At 40.3% G+C, this 16,589-nt stretch overlaps 1 protein-coding gene across 4 annotated transcripts in view; it reads left to right on the forward strand.

Annotated features, from left to right (window-relative positions):
- Positions 1-10,670, forward strand: part of LOC135481957 (alpha-1,6-mannosyl-glycoprotein 4-beta-N-acetylglucosaminyltransferase-like) — a 60,148-nt gene extending 49,478 nt beyond the window's left edge. For all 4 annotated transcript variants that reach the window (XM_064761750.1, XM_064761751.1, XM_064761752.1 and 1 more), the window contains exons 3-5: positions 2,598-2,695; positions 4,162-4,240; positions 4,514-10,670. In XM_064761750.1, coding sequence (XP_064617820.1) covers positions 2,598-2,695; positions 4,162-4,240; positions 4,514-6,180 — 1,844 coding nt within the window. In that variant the 3' untranslated portion in view covers positions 6,181-10,670. The remainder of the gene's footprint in view (positions 1-2,597; positions 2,696-4,161; positions 4,241-4,513) is intronic.
- Positions 10,671-16,589: the final 5,919 nt, after the last annotated feature.

Here is a 16,589-nt window from a genome sequence, read left to right on the forward strand (position 1 = left end):
TTTAGCACTCTGACCAACGACAGTGAATAAGTCTTTTCAAGACAATGTCATCAGTCTGATAAGATTTTTCGACCACTGTGTTCGCTTTTGACGAAGTTGGCTTTGCTTAAGATGATCACGAGCAAGGCTATGCATTTCCGGTAAAACTCTGTTGAGATGTTTCACCCAATCATGAACAGCGTACTGTGGTAGGTTGTTCTGTACTGTACCTAGAAGTATGTCAACAGGCTGGATGACCTCCCTCCATAGCATGACCTGGTTGGGCGTGTAACCTGTTTGACGGTTAACCGTGGAATGGAGTGCCGTTGCAAGAAGTAGGAGATCACGATCTCGATGTAGTACCGTGTCATATGCAGAACAATACTGTTGTAACGTTTGACTATTGAATTCGGATGGTATGATGTTGTCCTTGTTTTAGTAATGTGTAAGATATCACAGAAAGCCTGAAACAAATTACTGTCAAATTCCTACCCTGATCAGTATGGACTTCCAGAGGACAGCCAATCGTAACAACGAAGTGAACCAAAAACTTCTCTGCTACCTGCATTGCTGTTTCCTCTGGCAATGCTGCCATCTCAACCGATTAACTGAACTGATCAATCATCATCAGCACATACTTGTTCCCATTTTCACTGGCACTGGATGGGCCAAGAATGTCAATATCGTATTGTAGAGCGCAGTCTAATAGGCTCAGCCCTTTTGCAACCTATACCTTCCAACTGAAGGTGCACTTCCTCAGAAGCTTCCTTAGAAGCTGCGGGGCCTCCGTGGCTCAGTTGGTTAGGGCGCTAGCGTAACGTATTGACCCGCTTTCCACCCACCATAATGCGGCCGCCGTCGTATAAGTGATATATTCTTGAGTATGGCGTAAAACATCAATCAAATAAATAAATAAATAAGTCCTTGGAAGCTGCCAGTATAGTGTATTAGCCCATTGTATTAATACCTATGGCAATAAATGGAGATAAAGGTAAAAAAATTTCCACTTATATGCCTTATGTCTATATGTGGTGAACTATGGGTATAATTATCAAAATTACACCTAAATGTTTTAAGGTAAATACAAGGAAAACTAGAGGAAAAGAAACACAAACACAGTACCGTGGCAATGCATTCAGTGTGACGGGTATGGTAAGCTTATATTTTTGCTGAAAAACAAATACGTTTATTGAACTCATGGCTGTTTTTTTTTCTTGAAAAACAAAAAAGCTGTAGCTATAATATATTGTGATTGTACGGTAAGAAAAATACTGGAGCAATGAGCAGTAGGATGTCCTTCGAAAAGACGCGAGTTTGAGGGCAAAGGACCTGACAATGTGAAGGTCGTGTAACACAAGAGTGCAATTGAAACGTATGTTGACAAACGTGCGTAAAAGCGGCAAGTGAAATATTTTAATATATTAATACGTACGGGGAAGTTCAGGATAAAAACAGAGAAGCGAAGTAACCTCTCAATAACAGATATCCCGTATGTAGAATCTTGCAAAGTCGCAAAAAAAAAATAATAATAATAATACACCAGGCGGCTAGACACGAACTATGCAACGGATGAAAAAACAATTATTTGGCACGAAAAAGAGGTCTCCGCTCCGATTTATACCAGCGACGCCATTGTGGTGAATTCATATACTCACCAGGTTGCTCACGTATGGCACATGTATGTGGTCTAGGAAGGGTGTAGGCTGGGCTGGGGAGTCAAGGTCAATCAAGGGAGGCAACTCTGTGGGTCGCATAGAGGTCGTCACCACAGAACTATCAAAATCCGGCAAAATGTGCAACTTACTCTTGGCCAAAATTTAAAAACTCTAGCATTTTGTTTCATGCAGTTGCAGTTTTAGACAAAATATGGACTGACAGTTAAATCACGCTATTATCGGAAATTGGAACTCTTTGTCTGTCGGGGCCAGATACAATGATACAGGAGCCTTCCGCCAATGCGGTCGTTTTGAGTTCAACTCATGCCAACATGCGGATGATCATGGGTTACCCCCGGACTCTACCAAGTTTTGCAGCCAGTGTGATTGGTCATCTTTGGTATACCCAGGTGAACTTGACCTGAAACGATCCACCACGCATAGTATTCTCAGGATACTGATCAGTACAGTCGTCCTTACAAGGCCGGAAAAACTTCCGTGTATGTCCTTCTAATCTTTGTAAACTATAGAAGGAAATGAAAATTTTCATCCTATTAACTACTTTAAACCAGATTTTGACTTCTTTATTTTCTTTGAGCTTTACTTCTATTAGTTAACCCTCGGACTTTTTCACGCTATATCCGGTGAATACTACAAGCAGGGACAAACTGTACCAGCTGCTTTTCAATAGAGTGGTTTTTTACTTTATAAATCATTAACAAGTAGACAAGAAAAGCTTACGTTGAGTCTTAACCCATAATAACTCCGTTAAATTTGATAACCTTCGTGACCTCTTGATTAGATTAGAATCATTGATGGTTTTTTTGTTGTTTCGCATTTTATCATTGACAGGGTTGCCATCGTTTTATCCTGACAGATTTACCCAGTCGGTTAAGTGGTTTACCAAACGTTTTCTCGATGATTGTATAATCTAAATTTGATTGGTCTCTGTTTGTCACATAGATCAAAGTCAAGGTCAGCTAATAAACAGATGGACTTTTAAGAAGCTCCGGGAACTGGAAGTGAATTTCTCCAAAGACAATATCAGTAATGCAGTGACGGTAAGTGTTTGTGAAGTGACACCACGCTCGGATCTCTTCGTCACAACGGGACAGTATAAAATACCATAACATTGAGAGCAATTGTATTAGAGCACCGACAACAGTTGGCAGGTGACAGTTGGCAAAGGGTCACACTTAACCGTTGAATCCACTAAGTTTGCACATAGATATAATAGGTGTGGGAAGCACACAAGCATAAAGTGGCAGATGGACGGATACCTCTTACTCCTAAATGCTTTCCTTTGGGACAAGTGACAAACACGGAGAGGGATTTGTGTAATATTCGGGTGTGCACTTGGGGACTTTTACCAGTTTACCCCATTTGCGGTTTTATTATGGTTATTACAGCTCCCCTAGCACCATAGTTAAAACGGAATCAGGTAAAAAAGTGCAGTCATGCTAATTGCAATTTATTAGACGCCATTGATTTAGAAATACTGAAAATGCTGTGCTGCTATCACACCTAATAAACAAAGCCCACATGGAAGAAACACTCTTAGCGTTAAGCACGCGTAATTACCATGGCAACCAGCACTGCAGGTATTACGTCTCCATGACAATTATGTGTAACGTTAAGTGGGTTTTGTGCTAGTGGATTCTGATCTCGTGGCAGCCAATCACAGTTTTGAAAGTCAGGATTTATGTCAGACACAGAATTTGTTGATAACAATGAAAACATGTGAGACAAGGTGCTTATCTTCAAATGGCTAATGCTAATGTAGTGACGAACCGACTACTACCGTATTTGCCCTAAAAATTTACTCCAAAATTGCATTTTTATAAGCAAATAAAGGTGATTAGTTTTCGTTGCTGAAATCACCAGTATACCATTCTATTTCTCAAACACCTTTGTGAGCGTCACTGAGTCATGGACGAAATGTTCGTGGGAACAGTGGCTGGTCGCGACTGGTGTCTTATATCCTTTCATTGAGACAGCACTACAGAAACATGGTGTCATTTAATTCAAATGATTAAGCAGCTGTCAACACAGCAGAAGATTTTTCTTCGCCCGGCCAGTCAGTGACAACAATTTGTTTGTTTATTTATTTCATTGGTGTTTTACGCTGTACTCAAGAATATTTGATTAATACGACGGCGGCCAGCATTATGGTCGGTGGAAACCGGGCACAGCCCGGGGGAAACACACGACCATCCGACCAGGTTGCTGACAGACCTTCCCACGTACCGGCCGGAGAGGAAACCAGCATGAGCTGGACCGCACTGGTGAGAGACCCCTGGGCCATTACGCTGCGCTGGCACGCTAACCAACTGAGCCACGGAGGTCCCCCAGTGACAAGAAGGACTGAGATCTGTATGTATAATGATAGGATACGTGTTCCTCTGTATTGGACATAGACAGTGAGGCAATGCTTTAATGTGTTACTGACCACCTGATTTGATGATGTCGTGAGGGGCATCATAACGCGCCTCCTTGTTATAGCTCATTGCTTTACTTTTTGTTGTAGGTCCCACCATGTAATTGTGGATTAGAGAAAATGCCGGATATGAAGTCATCATTATTATATGGTCAAATAAAACCGCGAGGTATGTTAGACCCCCAATTTGTAATCTTAAAACCGATGTGTCTTCTTGCAAACGCGATAAATATTTATTTGGTCAGTAAATATTATCAAATAAAAAATTTGCCACTCTTTCACATGCAGGATTACTTGTATTGCTGTTGATATTACTGGTATTGTTATTCAGATACGTACATGCCACTGGTTCTGTGAATGGCAAGATTGACTTCCCTTGTAGATTGCACGTTGATTTATAAAGCTGTTGTCAGTTCATATTGTTTGTGTTTTCCACTCTTAGGATACCTGACTATTGGAATTCCCAGCATCGCCCGACCGGAAAACAAGAGTTACATTAAACAGACGATAGACTCTTTAATAGCCAACAGCAATGAGACAGAGCGAAATCAAACAAGAATAGTCATATTCCTGGGGGATTTAGAGGTGAAGAAGAAGGAGATCGTGGCAGAGAATGTTATGCAGTTGTATTTAGAAGAAATCGAGTCTGGCTTTATTCAAATTATTCATGCTCCGCGAGACTGGTATCCGCCCTTGGAAAAGTTGAAGGTCACTTACAACCACGATATGAAACAAATAAAATGGCGAACGAAACAAAATTTTGACTTTGCTTACATGATGTTGTATAGTCGAAGTCTAAGTCAGTATTACCTTCAACTGGAGGATGACGTCACAACAGTTCCCGGATATTTCGAAAAAATTGCGGCTTATATCAAGAAACAGGAAACTCCATGGACGTGCTTGGAGTTTTCGGAACTTGGATTTATTGCAAAATTATTCCACTCCGAAGATCTTGAAAAACTGTCAAAATTATTACTCTTGTTTTACAATGAACAACCAAACGACGTGACATACTTGTACTTTAATGAGTTGATGACTCAGTTTCAACGACGAATTCGTCAACCGACGATTTTCCAACACCATGGACTGTTTTCCACTCTTGCGGGCAAATACCAGAGACTGAAGGACAAATCCTTCAACACGGGCAAGATCTTCCACGGTGATAATCCGCCAGCCCGCATCTACACCACCCTTACTGTTCACGAAAAGCACAGACCGAGAAAGGCTTACGATCGGTCGGACGACTACTTCTGGGCAAAGAGTCCCAAAAAGGGTGACACGTTCACTATTGTGTTCAAAAAGAAGCAGTCTTTCAAGAGAATTCTGATAGATTCCGGTTCTGTGCAGCATCCTGCGGACATAATCGATTACGGAATCCTTCAGGCCAGTCCTTCCATTCGAGAACAGAGACCAGATTATATAGAATGTGAGGACTACGTAACTCTTGGACAGTTCGAAGACGGGCGCATCGACGTCCAGATTACGGAGGAACTGGTTCCCTTTGAGATTGCCTGTCTGGAAATCAAGCTGATCCTGCAGCAGTCCTCATGGATCGTTATTCGTGAGATTGCGGTGTTTCTGCAGGTGCCCCAAAACCTGGACGAACTGTGGGCGCTGAGCAGGAAGTTTGGTCAGAGGAGCTCTCACCAGAAGACCAAGGAGCATGGAGGCGACAACCCACCTGCTCGCATCTACTCTACCTTTAAAGGCTATCATCACCACACCCCTGAGATGGCCTACAACACAACAAGAGGCTTTTTCTGGATAGAAAAACCCAAACTTGGAGATACGTACACGATAGCCCTTGAGAAACCAAAGTCTTTGATCAAAATCATAGTGGAAACTGGGAACTCTGAACACCCGTCTGATCGCATAGAGGACGGGCTAGTATTTGCAAGCTATAACATAACAGAAAGACGGAAAGAAGGAAACATTTGCTCCTATTATTTTCCGATTGGTAATTTCACGGATGGGAGAGCGGCAATTTCTCTCGATCCTAAAAAACATCCCGGAGAAATCGCCTGTGTACAAATTAAACTTACATCAGATCAGGATAATTGGATTATTATTCGAGAAATTGCCATATTTTTACGATCATTCTATTTCTAAAAAGTTTTTTGTTCTTCGTGTAACAACGTTAACCTTTAAGGATTTGGGGAGGTGTGGGGGGAGGCATGCAAGTGTGGCATCCAGGGTATCTAATTATGTCACAATAGTGTTCATGGAGCCAACCTAAGACAGGAGTCCTACGTGAACGCAACTCGGCCGCTGTCTGTGATAAATGGGTTTTGCTGGCTTGGACGGTATAGGTCCAGCATTGGTCAATTTGGCAGAACAGCATTTTGTCATTTAATTCACCAATCAGACCAACGTCCAAACACTCCTGTCAGAGAAACGTGCCTTTACGCGGAGGGTTTTGTTGGAATAACTGGTGGTTATCAGGTCGAGATCATACCATTACCTCTCACATGTAATTGAAGATGTACGCAGCTTCATGGTGCGATTAAGGCACATGATTGCACCGTATGACTGAGGCTGTTTTATTGGTGCTTGGCTAGAGAATAGAACAGTTCTCTCTATGTGTATTCTTGCGGTGTCCACTTTAAGGCAAGCATAGATTGGATTTGCGTGGGAGATATGTAGTTAGCGTCAATCCCAGACTCATCGCCAACATATCTCCGCGTGCATTGTCAAGACCAGTACCAAGACTCTGCGGGGGTAAATGTTGTGGCCACAGTCAGGGATTACTTACACTGTGAATTTTCTGATGTAACATTGCGAACGACAAATGCCTTCCTTCTGGTTACCAGTGACTGCAACCGGAAGACCGCCCAACCAAAGAAATAAGGAAGGATTATTTGACATTTGTGGTCCGTTCCATGCTATAAATTATATGTGCGGATGGCCTGTGCGTCGTTTTTGGTGCATAAACTGTCCAGATAACATTGCTCATGACCTTGCAAATAAACAGTTGGATTTTGTCGGTGCACTGTATGAGGGCAAATTGTTTGTCTAACTTTACAACTTACAGAAATTAAGTTGATGTTTTACCTCGTCATACCAACAACAAAGGGTAATTTCAAATCTAATACTGTCAGCTACCTCCACCATTAGTGCTGGTGGCCAGGTTGTCTTAGTCATTGAAATAAACGTGTGTTCACACATTCCCTCATACATACTAACAGCTCATACAATATACGCATCATATGCTTTTGTTCATCTTCTACGGTTCAACTCATTCTTCACACGTTTTAAAATTATAGTCAGTGATGGTTATGGACATGAAGTATTTCATAGGTTTAGGGAGTGTACAAAAATCGATCAGATTTGTACAGATCATACAGTAAAAAAAACCCGGATGCTGTGGACATAATCGGAATTCTAAGGAAACCAGTGAAATGAAAAGTGAAACATATATGGCTCTCCTCTAGTGTTTGTCCCTGGACCATCTTTCTATAAATAACTCCACGTGTGAATGTGATCAGGAGGTGTCAGCTTGTCGGAATATAATCAGTATTCATTCTAGTTTACACAGTCAATAAATGTCCAATTGAATGTGTTGCCATTTAACCCAGATTAGAACAGGTTTCGTCGTACGATAAAAGCCACGCACAAGTGTCAAATACAGGTGTGGATACTTACCACGTTTTTGCCTGAAGTCGTAGTTTACAATGTCTAGTTTACGGCCTAATAAGTTCAAATTCTGACCGATTTGCCTTGGCATAGCCCTTATCATGGGCCCAAAATTTGGAATCCCATGATTCACAAATAAGCTTGAAGCTGAATTTCAAATTCTGACTTTAACCAAACTTGACTTTTTATTTAATCGATCTCTGGAGATTGGCACGATCATTTAGTAACTCAATTCAGGCTATATTATCTAAATGACGCCCTTTCCTACTTGAAAGCGAATTATGAATCTATATTATAACAAGAATGTATTACATAACCTACACAAAGTCCTTTATTTCAAAAATGTAGCTGCCGCTGGGTCGGTAAGCAAGCACTATAGCATCAGTCTGATGCTCAGCATTACGGTATACTTAAGCCAGTATTACGATATACTTAGTCAGTATTGTTTGTGTTACCATTTCCTACCAATTTCCGCGGCACAGTTGTTACCAGGTGTATAATGTATATCATTGCTTTCGAAAGGCTTGTTCACACATATTGCCAAGTTGCTCTGTCTTTTCGTACTGTTACCTTAGTAATAGTAGGTAAAGCATTCCTCACAAAATAAAATCATTTTGACCAAATAATTCTTCAGGAGGAGACAGCTTGTATTTACCAATATACTGGACCCAACATTGTGCAATCACAACTGAAAAGACAATACAGCAAACAAACACGCACGTGCCGGTGGTAAATAAATAAACTATTTATTACCTGCACAAATATAACACCGTCATTGGATTATGAAAAGTTAAGTACGACCTTAAACCTCAAACATACATTTAAAACATGAATAAAAAAATAAAGTGCGTTTGGTGTATTTTGTTTGTTGCATGAGCAATAGTTTCAGACGATGCATTGCCGTCTCTTACACGACCTTAGTGCATGAATTTACTATGTTAATGTTAATGCTATGTTAAGATGTTATTCTATACAAATGATAACTAACATTTGTTTGCTATAATTGTGGTTAGTGACAATGATGTGCACAGCAAAGTCGGCTAAATGAGTTTGGGATACAAATCTGCGAATTTTCGAGTTCGAACTCTTTTGTTGCTTAAGGTCAAAAAGTAATGCTAGCTGTGACTCATTACTTGTTACGAATGTTGAACAGCTTTTGTTGACATTAATTTACCGATTTGTTTCATTCCGTTTTCCGGAGGTAGAAATAACACCTCTTTTTCCTTCAGGAACTTGAGTTCAAAAAACGTTCCGTTCCTCGGTTTTGTCCACCATTTGTCTACTCAAAACAACTTTTTGTATAACTTTCTCTTCCCATGTTAATTATGGTATATGTAATCACACATGGTTGCTTAACATTTTTGACCGGTCACATGGCACAATAGGACTGTTTTATCTTAGAAATAGAAGAGTTCGAACTCGAAACTCCCATATTTTACCGGTACATGCGTAAATTAAATTGATTTACATTGCTGAAAAAAACATTGCACAAATATATTGTTTATGACGCTATTGTGAACAAATTGGCGCACACGTCTGTCGGTTAGCAAAAGTTAATGTCCTTTTGAACAGCGAAAATGGGTTAATTATGGTAAAGGAAACCCGATGACGCGCATACAGAAATTCATTCAGGTTAATTGCACTGAAGTGCATTGCATGCAATTCTGTACGCGCATGAAAAGCTGTTTCACGACATTTGTGTTATGTGTTGATGATAAAAGAGAGTGTTATTTGTATTTACAACCTATGTTTTCGGCTGCTATATGCTTTTGTATATGTGTTTTGTCAAGCTAATTAGGTAATACAATGTTCGCTATGATATTTTAAGAGAGTAGTAAGTTATTACCGTTTGTAAAAGTCTTACCAAGGTGTATTGTTGTGTGCACGTTGTTATCTTGTTTGCTGTCTGGGGGTATTATATTATTGTTTCTTCTGTATCACACGATTGCCCGTTGCTATGAGCCTGTGTGCATGCGTGCGATACACGGTATTTTCTAGGAGCAGCGGAACCACTTCCAGATAGTGTTGGTTGGTGGATGGGTGACAGGTGGGAGTGGGCTAAGTGTCAGTACAAAGGGTGCCTAGGAGCCCGCCTAAGAAAAATGGCTGCATTGAGCAAATAGCAGAAAACCGCCACCCAGCACTATTCTCCCCCCACCACCCCACCCCCAACCCCACACACACACCTCCGGTTTTGTTTTGCTCTTTGTTATTGCGAAACGTTTTGTCTCTACTGCTATACTGAAAACAATGGCAATTTTTTAAGTTAGCATAACTTATTTTACAGGAAAAAAATATACAAAATTTTCTTGTTTTTGCATAAGCGTTTTTCTTACAGTTTTTGGAAGTTGACCATGGACCATTTACCGATATCACTGCCCATATTTTGACATATACAAGTAGTCATAATCCTGGTTTGCTGAACGCTAACAATGATCCGAAGCTGTAAATAGGCATTCCCCTTACAGTCTCGATACACGTGGGCGTAAGCATGAAAATAACATTAATAATTATAATATCATGGGTATCTGAAAGAGAACTTGTTTGGACCTAGTAACCACGAAGGCAAAGTCGCCAAGAGTTGCTTTCATAACGTCAGTTAAGACACCGATAACATCTCCTGCAATTTATGATTTCTTTGTACGGCAGTGACCATTGTTGGAATCTTAACACAAAGTAATCTAAGTGTGCAAGACTTGCGTATGACTTCAAATCTGTACTAGGCTGCAGTTAAACGCTTATAAAACTATACAAGTCTTGAGGTCAGACGAAACTTTCATGTGAATATCTCCAGTTTTTGTTGCTGTGCCGTCTGCATAGCAGTATATTTCGTCTCCAGGACTACAACGTTAATTTACCTTTCCTGACAATCACTACCCTGCATTGACATCACAATGCTCATATATTCATCAATGCAGTAATTTGGTGACAAAGTCTCCATTGGAACAATAAAAATTTCCATATAAAATGTGCCCATGTGTTATTCTTCAATGCTTCAATGCGTGTGTATATATATATATATATATATATATATATATATATATGTGTGTATATATATATATATATATATATATATATATATATATATATATACACTAGACTAGGCGAGCGTATGGAGATGCCCGCCTCGTACACACCCGAGAAAGAGCCTCGTATTTTGAACTCTACGGTATAAAACTACAGACACTCGGAGAGAATGTATACAAACCTCCACGGCAGCCTTATGAACAAATTCCCTCGATCACTACAAAGGGACGCTACTTTGTAGATGAGAATCGTTCAGAATTTCCTGAGTATGATCACTGCCAAACTGGTCACTGGCCCAAGTTTTGCACAGAATTTCCTCCAAACATGTGTATGACTTTCCGTAAAGTCGCTGACATAAAAGAAGGCAATACAAGTATACATGTTAAAGCTTTACCTCCTTAACTGGCGGTGGTTATAGACAGCCGTCAGCGCCTGCCACTGCGTCACTGTGTGAAAGCCATGTAAAGAAGCGTAGGCCTATGCATGCATCATTGAATTGGAATTTGCCCAAAAACCTATAAATAGGTGATCGTAATGTCTTTTGTTGATCATAGTTGAGTGAGTATAGCTTTGGCATATCTGCTTTTTATTGTAGTCCTTTTAGAGCAGCTCGTGTGATAACTAAATAACTAGGTTTACAGATATGAACACGTAACCTTCACCTGATGTACATGGCCTTGAAAGAGAAAACGATTCACATTTCTTGTTCTTGGGAGATAAAAGGTGCACGCATCACTGGAGTTAAGCAGTGTAGAAGAGACTCAATGGAAAAATCGGGATTGCGCCTTGTTTGAAGGAAGAAAGGAAAAAAAAAATTGGAGGACGTCGATAAGACCTTTACGTTGTTGATGGCCTCATTTCCTGAACGCGCGCATGTAGCGACATCAATGGCTGTGTTAACCAAATTTTGCCCTGTAGGTTCAGTCTGTGCTTGTTAATCTTAAAGCTCCAGGTGATGGAACACGTGAAAGGATATTATTTATTTTACACGGTCCGAATCATACACCTGAATTGCTGTCCATCGAGTAATCAATAATGTTATAGATTTCGTTTGTAAGCGACCTATGTTTACCAGACGGTGTCAAATGTAATCCTCCTGAGGTTCATTTGTCACTGTTAAAATCGAAGGCTTAATTCCGAAGATATACTGGGGCTCAAATGGAGAAGGCGAGAATCGTGGTTATCCTCACGCTGCTCGTCAATCTCCAACGGCACTCCACTGCATTCAAACGACGTATTGAAGTTGCTAATGAACAGCTTCAGCAATTATACGCAAACGTGTATCATGTGACACTTCCCGTATCAAAACTCTTACAATCATCTCGAAAGGTAGAGAAAAAGGACATCTCTTTCACTGGCAATGACCACGACATATACAGTTAACAGCACAACTTTCAGTGGAAACATGGCTGAAATACTGCCGATATGGCGAGAAGACAATCATTCATTCATTACATGCAGGCACTCCTCTTAGAAATTTATATAGTGAATAATAAGTTGAAGCCAAATAAACGGGCTAACATCTGACGAAGAAGGAATTTTATCTGCAACAATGGACTGCTATATTGATGGAAACGTGTACAATGTGACCAGGACTTCATACCAAAATTTATAATCAGTCCAGACTGAAGAAAAAGAAATTTCATTTCTTTAAAGCATATTTTATATTTGTTAATAACTCCTATATATTATGCATATTTTCACTACAGCAGGCTACTTAATTTCCGAACAGACACCACTGACCTTAGGAAAACCGTAGGTTAAAGACATTTTTATGCTTCAAGAAGCTGAAAAGCGTTCTTGTACTTGGATATTTTAGGCCACACCATATATTCCCCATGAAGAAACACAAACCAAGCACGCATCCTTTACAGTTGAACCAGACACAGTCACATGCAGTCAGCCAACGTTTTAACTCTCCGAACCAGAACGAGTCCGTATGAAATATTAAACTTATATCTGTTTATCAACCGAAAAAAACGTTCTACATTTCTAGTCATATGCCTTAATTCTTCCCACCTTAACACAAGCATTAACACCCTGGTCTCTGTACAATATATAGCGCGTATAAAACACACCGCTGGTTGGGCCTAATTGTGGAAGAGAATAGGGTAGCAGCCATCCGTTTTTAATCAAGTCTGTCGAAAGATATAGTTAATATTTTTCAGAATAAATTGACTGTATCTACGTCAAATACAGAATGAGATGCATCCGGATGTCCCCTATAAATGCATCTCAATTATGTAATCAGAATAAGACAGAAAAGAACAGCAGAATAACTGCAGGTTCCATCCATATCTATGCCAAGAAAGAGCGAGGCAATGGTTAAAAATATATAGAACTTTTATACTATGAGTATACACATAGGCCTGCCTACTCAGTTTCTGAATTAATTTTTATTGATATCACATAACCCATAAGATTTTAATAAGACATAAAGTTCACGTAGACCGGAGATCAATGTAAGACGCCCCATTCAATTTATCTATAGCCTCTGATATTTTTTATCTTATATCCATAATACGATCTAAACCTCGGCATGAGTAAATGTATACGTGGGTTGCATACGTGAATTGGGCCCAGGCCTACGTTTTTGAAACGTGTCGCTGAATGCAGGCCCTAACAGTCCATCCCCTATACATAATTAACCCAGAACATAGGTCTGCAGTACAAGGTGTGAGGGTGCGTAAAGGGGGGTAGAACGGGATTGAATTCATTGGGCAAGACATGCAGCTCTCTTGGCCAAGTCATATGCATGTGATCTGTATACATAGTAAGGGGGGGCTACCACAGAAATAAGATACCAATGAATACGAATCAAGAGTTATCTCCCTTGGTCGTAGAAGCATGTACCGGCCTAAAAAGTTCGTCACATGTAGGCCTACACCTCCACCGTCCCTGTGTTATTTGCATCATTAAACACAAATGTTTATAGACTGTGCAGGCGAAAGGGAGAACTATTCGGATGGAACCTCGTAGCTATAAAAGCATTTAGATACATGAATGCGTTTGTTTTATGCCTTGAACAAGGTGATCGGGGGACTGATATTGGCAACGGCGATTGATATCGCAATTCTGAACACGTATATATAACTCACCCAAGTCATAACAACCTCCAGGGCCCTATAATGGTATATACATACACCCATTTGTGAATGAAATATGGATGTGTATAATGTGCATGGCAAAACACGTGAACGATATAATGAAGGTGGGGCAATTTCGAACCTCTAAATTTTGCATTAACTAAGGCAGTGTCCAAACTCCAAATGAAAATTTTGAACATGTTACTTTAAAGTAACCCCCATAAGGTGAGGCAAACTGATACACCCCTTTGGGCGAAATGATGTGCTTCATATTACGCCATAGATAAACTAATGAATATTTAAGCGTTCAAAATGTTTTGTAAATATTCAAATTGTATTTACTTCAACAGCAATGCATCACCGTACAATTATTTATTTATTTAGTTATTTGATTGGTGTTTTGCGCAGTACTCAAGAATATTTCACTAATACGACGGCGGTCAGCATTATGGTGGGAGGAAACCAACGTACAATCAAAAGAAAAACATTTTCACCCATGACGAAAGTCAGGCCAGGCTGTACTTTGAGATGGATTGGAATCTTACCCGGTTATATTAATCAGGCAACATTATCACCAATTCCAGCATAAGCTGGGTATGCCCTGTCCAAGCAAACGGAACATTGTACCATACCATCCTGCAATCTGGCGCTCCGTGTAGGTCGGAATAGTAAATGCATTCTGCATCAGTTTCGCCAAGCACTGCAGGTTCAGTTGTCGGATCATCTTTCTTTTGATGCCCGCTTTCTTGGTTGCATTGGCGGAGGTGTGCTTATTCAAGCTTCTTTTAACAGTGTTCTTTCCTTGTGCGAAGCAGTGTTGAGTAGGTTTTCGTTTAGATTGTTCACGTTTTGATCTCATGGTACACTTTTGGTGGCGGCGAGAAAACAAAGGCTGAAATATGCCCAAAACCCTCCACCGATGCGGACGACCATCCAGAAGCTGGGGGTAAATTCAGAACCTAAAGATGGATAGGAAACTGGTGAAGGTTTAGGAGCTGTGGTTGTTATTGGAGCTGTAGATTACTCAGGAACTGAGGATGGGAATGGTAAATGAGCCTGGGGTAGCTCGGGAGCTGATCGAGGATTTCATCTGAGGTGGGGGTAGGTATCAGGAGCTGGGAAAACATCAGGGATTATAGGCGGTAGAGCCAGCGTCAATCCTGGGTCGTGTCACACTAAAGACCGTAAAAGAGGAAGTTGTAACTTCCTCACTTGGCGTTCAGCGTGAAGGGAAACTGCAACGAGTGGTTGACCCGTTTCAGTCTAATGGCTCGGGTGGGTCCGCTTACTTGCCTTCGGTAAGTCGCCTCAGTGAGGCAGCACTGCATAAAAGTGCGGTGGAAGTCCGTCCTACAACAAGGACGCATATTACACGCACTTTAAGGACTCATTTTGTCGTCATATGACGTTAAAAATGGTCAAGTACGACGTTAAAGCCCAAGCACTCACTCACTCACTCACTCCTAGACGCGGGGAAATCAAAGTTCCATATTTACCCCGTGGTTCCATTTTGCCCCACCTTCGCTTTTTTTTCATTTATACACCGGCAGTCAAGTCTACATATTGGTTGGAGGATATACCCAGAGTGAATGGCCATAAATTACTAGATGCCCTTCACCATACATCATGATAAAACGTCAAATGAGAAACAGCTGTTTGTAGTGTTATATGACATCAACAAAAGTCAACTATTTCAAACAGAAGCGTTACAAGAATTGTTCACTTTTTGAAAATACCATTTTTAATTCTTTAATCCCTATAGCACAGTTAAACGTGAAAGTGCATGGTGAAGTCACTTAATTTGTGCAATGACGTTGTCGCTTTACAACGGTGGGGCAAATCAATAATTTTATCATGGTCGGGTATATACAATAATCAACATTATAATCCATATTCAATGATCCTATACATTGATTTCAGAGATTTATCTCAGGAAATTAAAGTCAGGTTTTGCTGATAATTTTCATTATTGTCACAAGGCCCCTACTCGCCTTTATATATTTGCTCCGCCTACACGACAAACCACCAGGTATGAAGCATGAGCAGTAAATCTGTAACGCGATATGAATGATTGCATGTTCGGGTGGATTTGGTGGGTGCATGACGGGCTGATGGGGGCTCAAAAAGTTAACGATTACAAAATAAAAATAGGGCCTAGGCTATACAGGCCTAATAAGCTAGCCTAATTACAGTTAATTTGATTTAAAGGACACTTTTTTTTAGTTTCACTGATGTGAATTAAAATGCTTAGACCTATAATGAGGTGAATGTAGGGTAGGCGTGCAAATACACCGTAGTCTTTTATGTACTACACTAATATGATCTCCATGGACCAGTCCTATTCAAATGCTGCACATTTCACCCGATGGGAATGAAAAGGAATGCCTAAATTGCAGCCGATTATATGTATGATCGACGTTTAACAGCTTCAAATGGAGCTATGGGCATTTCATTTTAAGCTGGTGGTTATATATATATATATAGGCCTGTAGGCTTACCTGATCGGCAGTTTTATGTCTGACAGTTTGGTAGCCATGTATTTGCAGAACCTACAGCAATTACATGGCTAAAAGTGAGGATGCTCCATAATATGGTGTTTACATCGATCATTGAATGCTTAGTCACTGCGCCAGGATAAACAGTTATAGGCTCATATCTACACCTGAGGGTAGAAATTAACACATCTGGTGAGTCATAGCATTTCTTGTGATGCGTAAATCATACAGTTAATTCCTTTTAAATATTTTTCGATATATATTTTATCCATTTTCG

The sequence above is a fragment of the Liolophura sinensis genome, chromosome 1 (assembly GCF_032854445.1).
Source record: "Liolophura sinensis isolate JHLJ2023 chromosome 1, CUHK_Ljap_v2, whole genome shotgun sequence".
Classification (NCBI taxonomy): domain Eukaryota; kingdom Metazoa; phylum Mollusca; class Polyplacophora; order Chitonida; family Chitonidae; genus Liolophura; species Liolophura sinensis.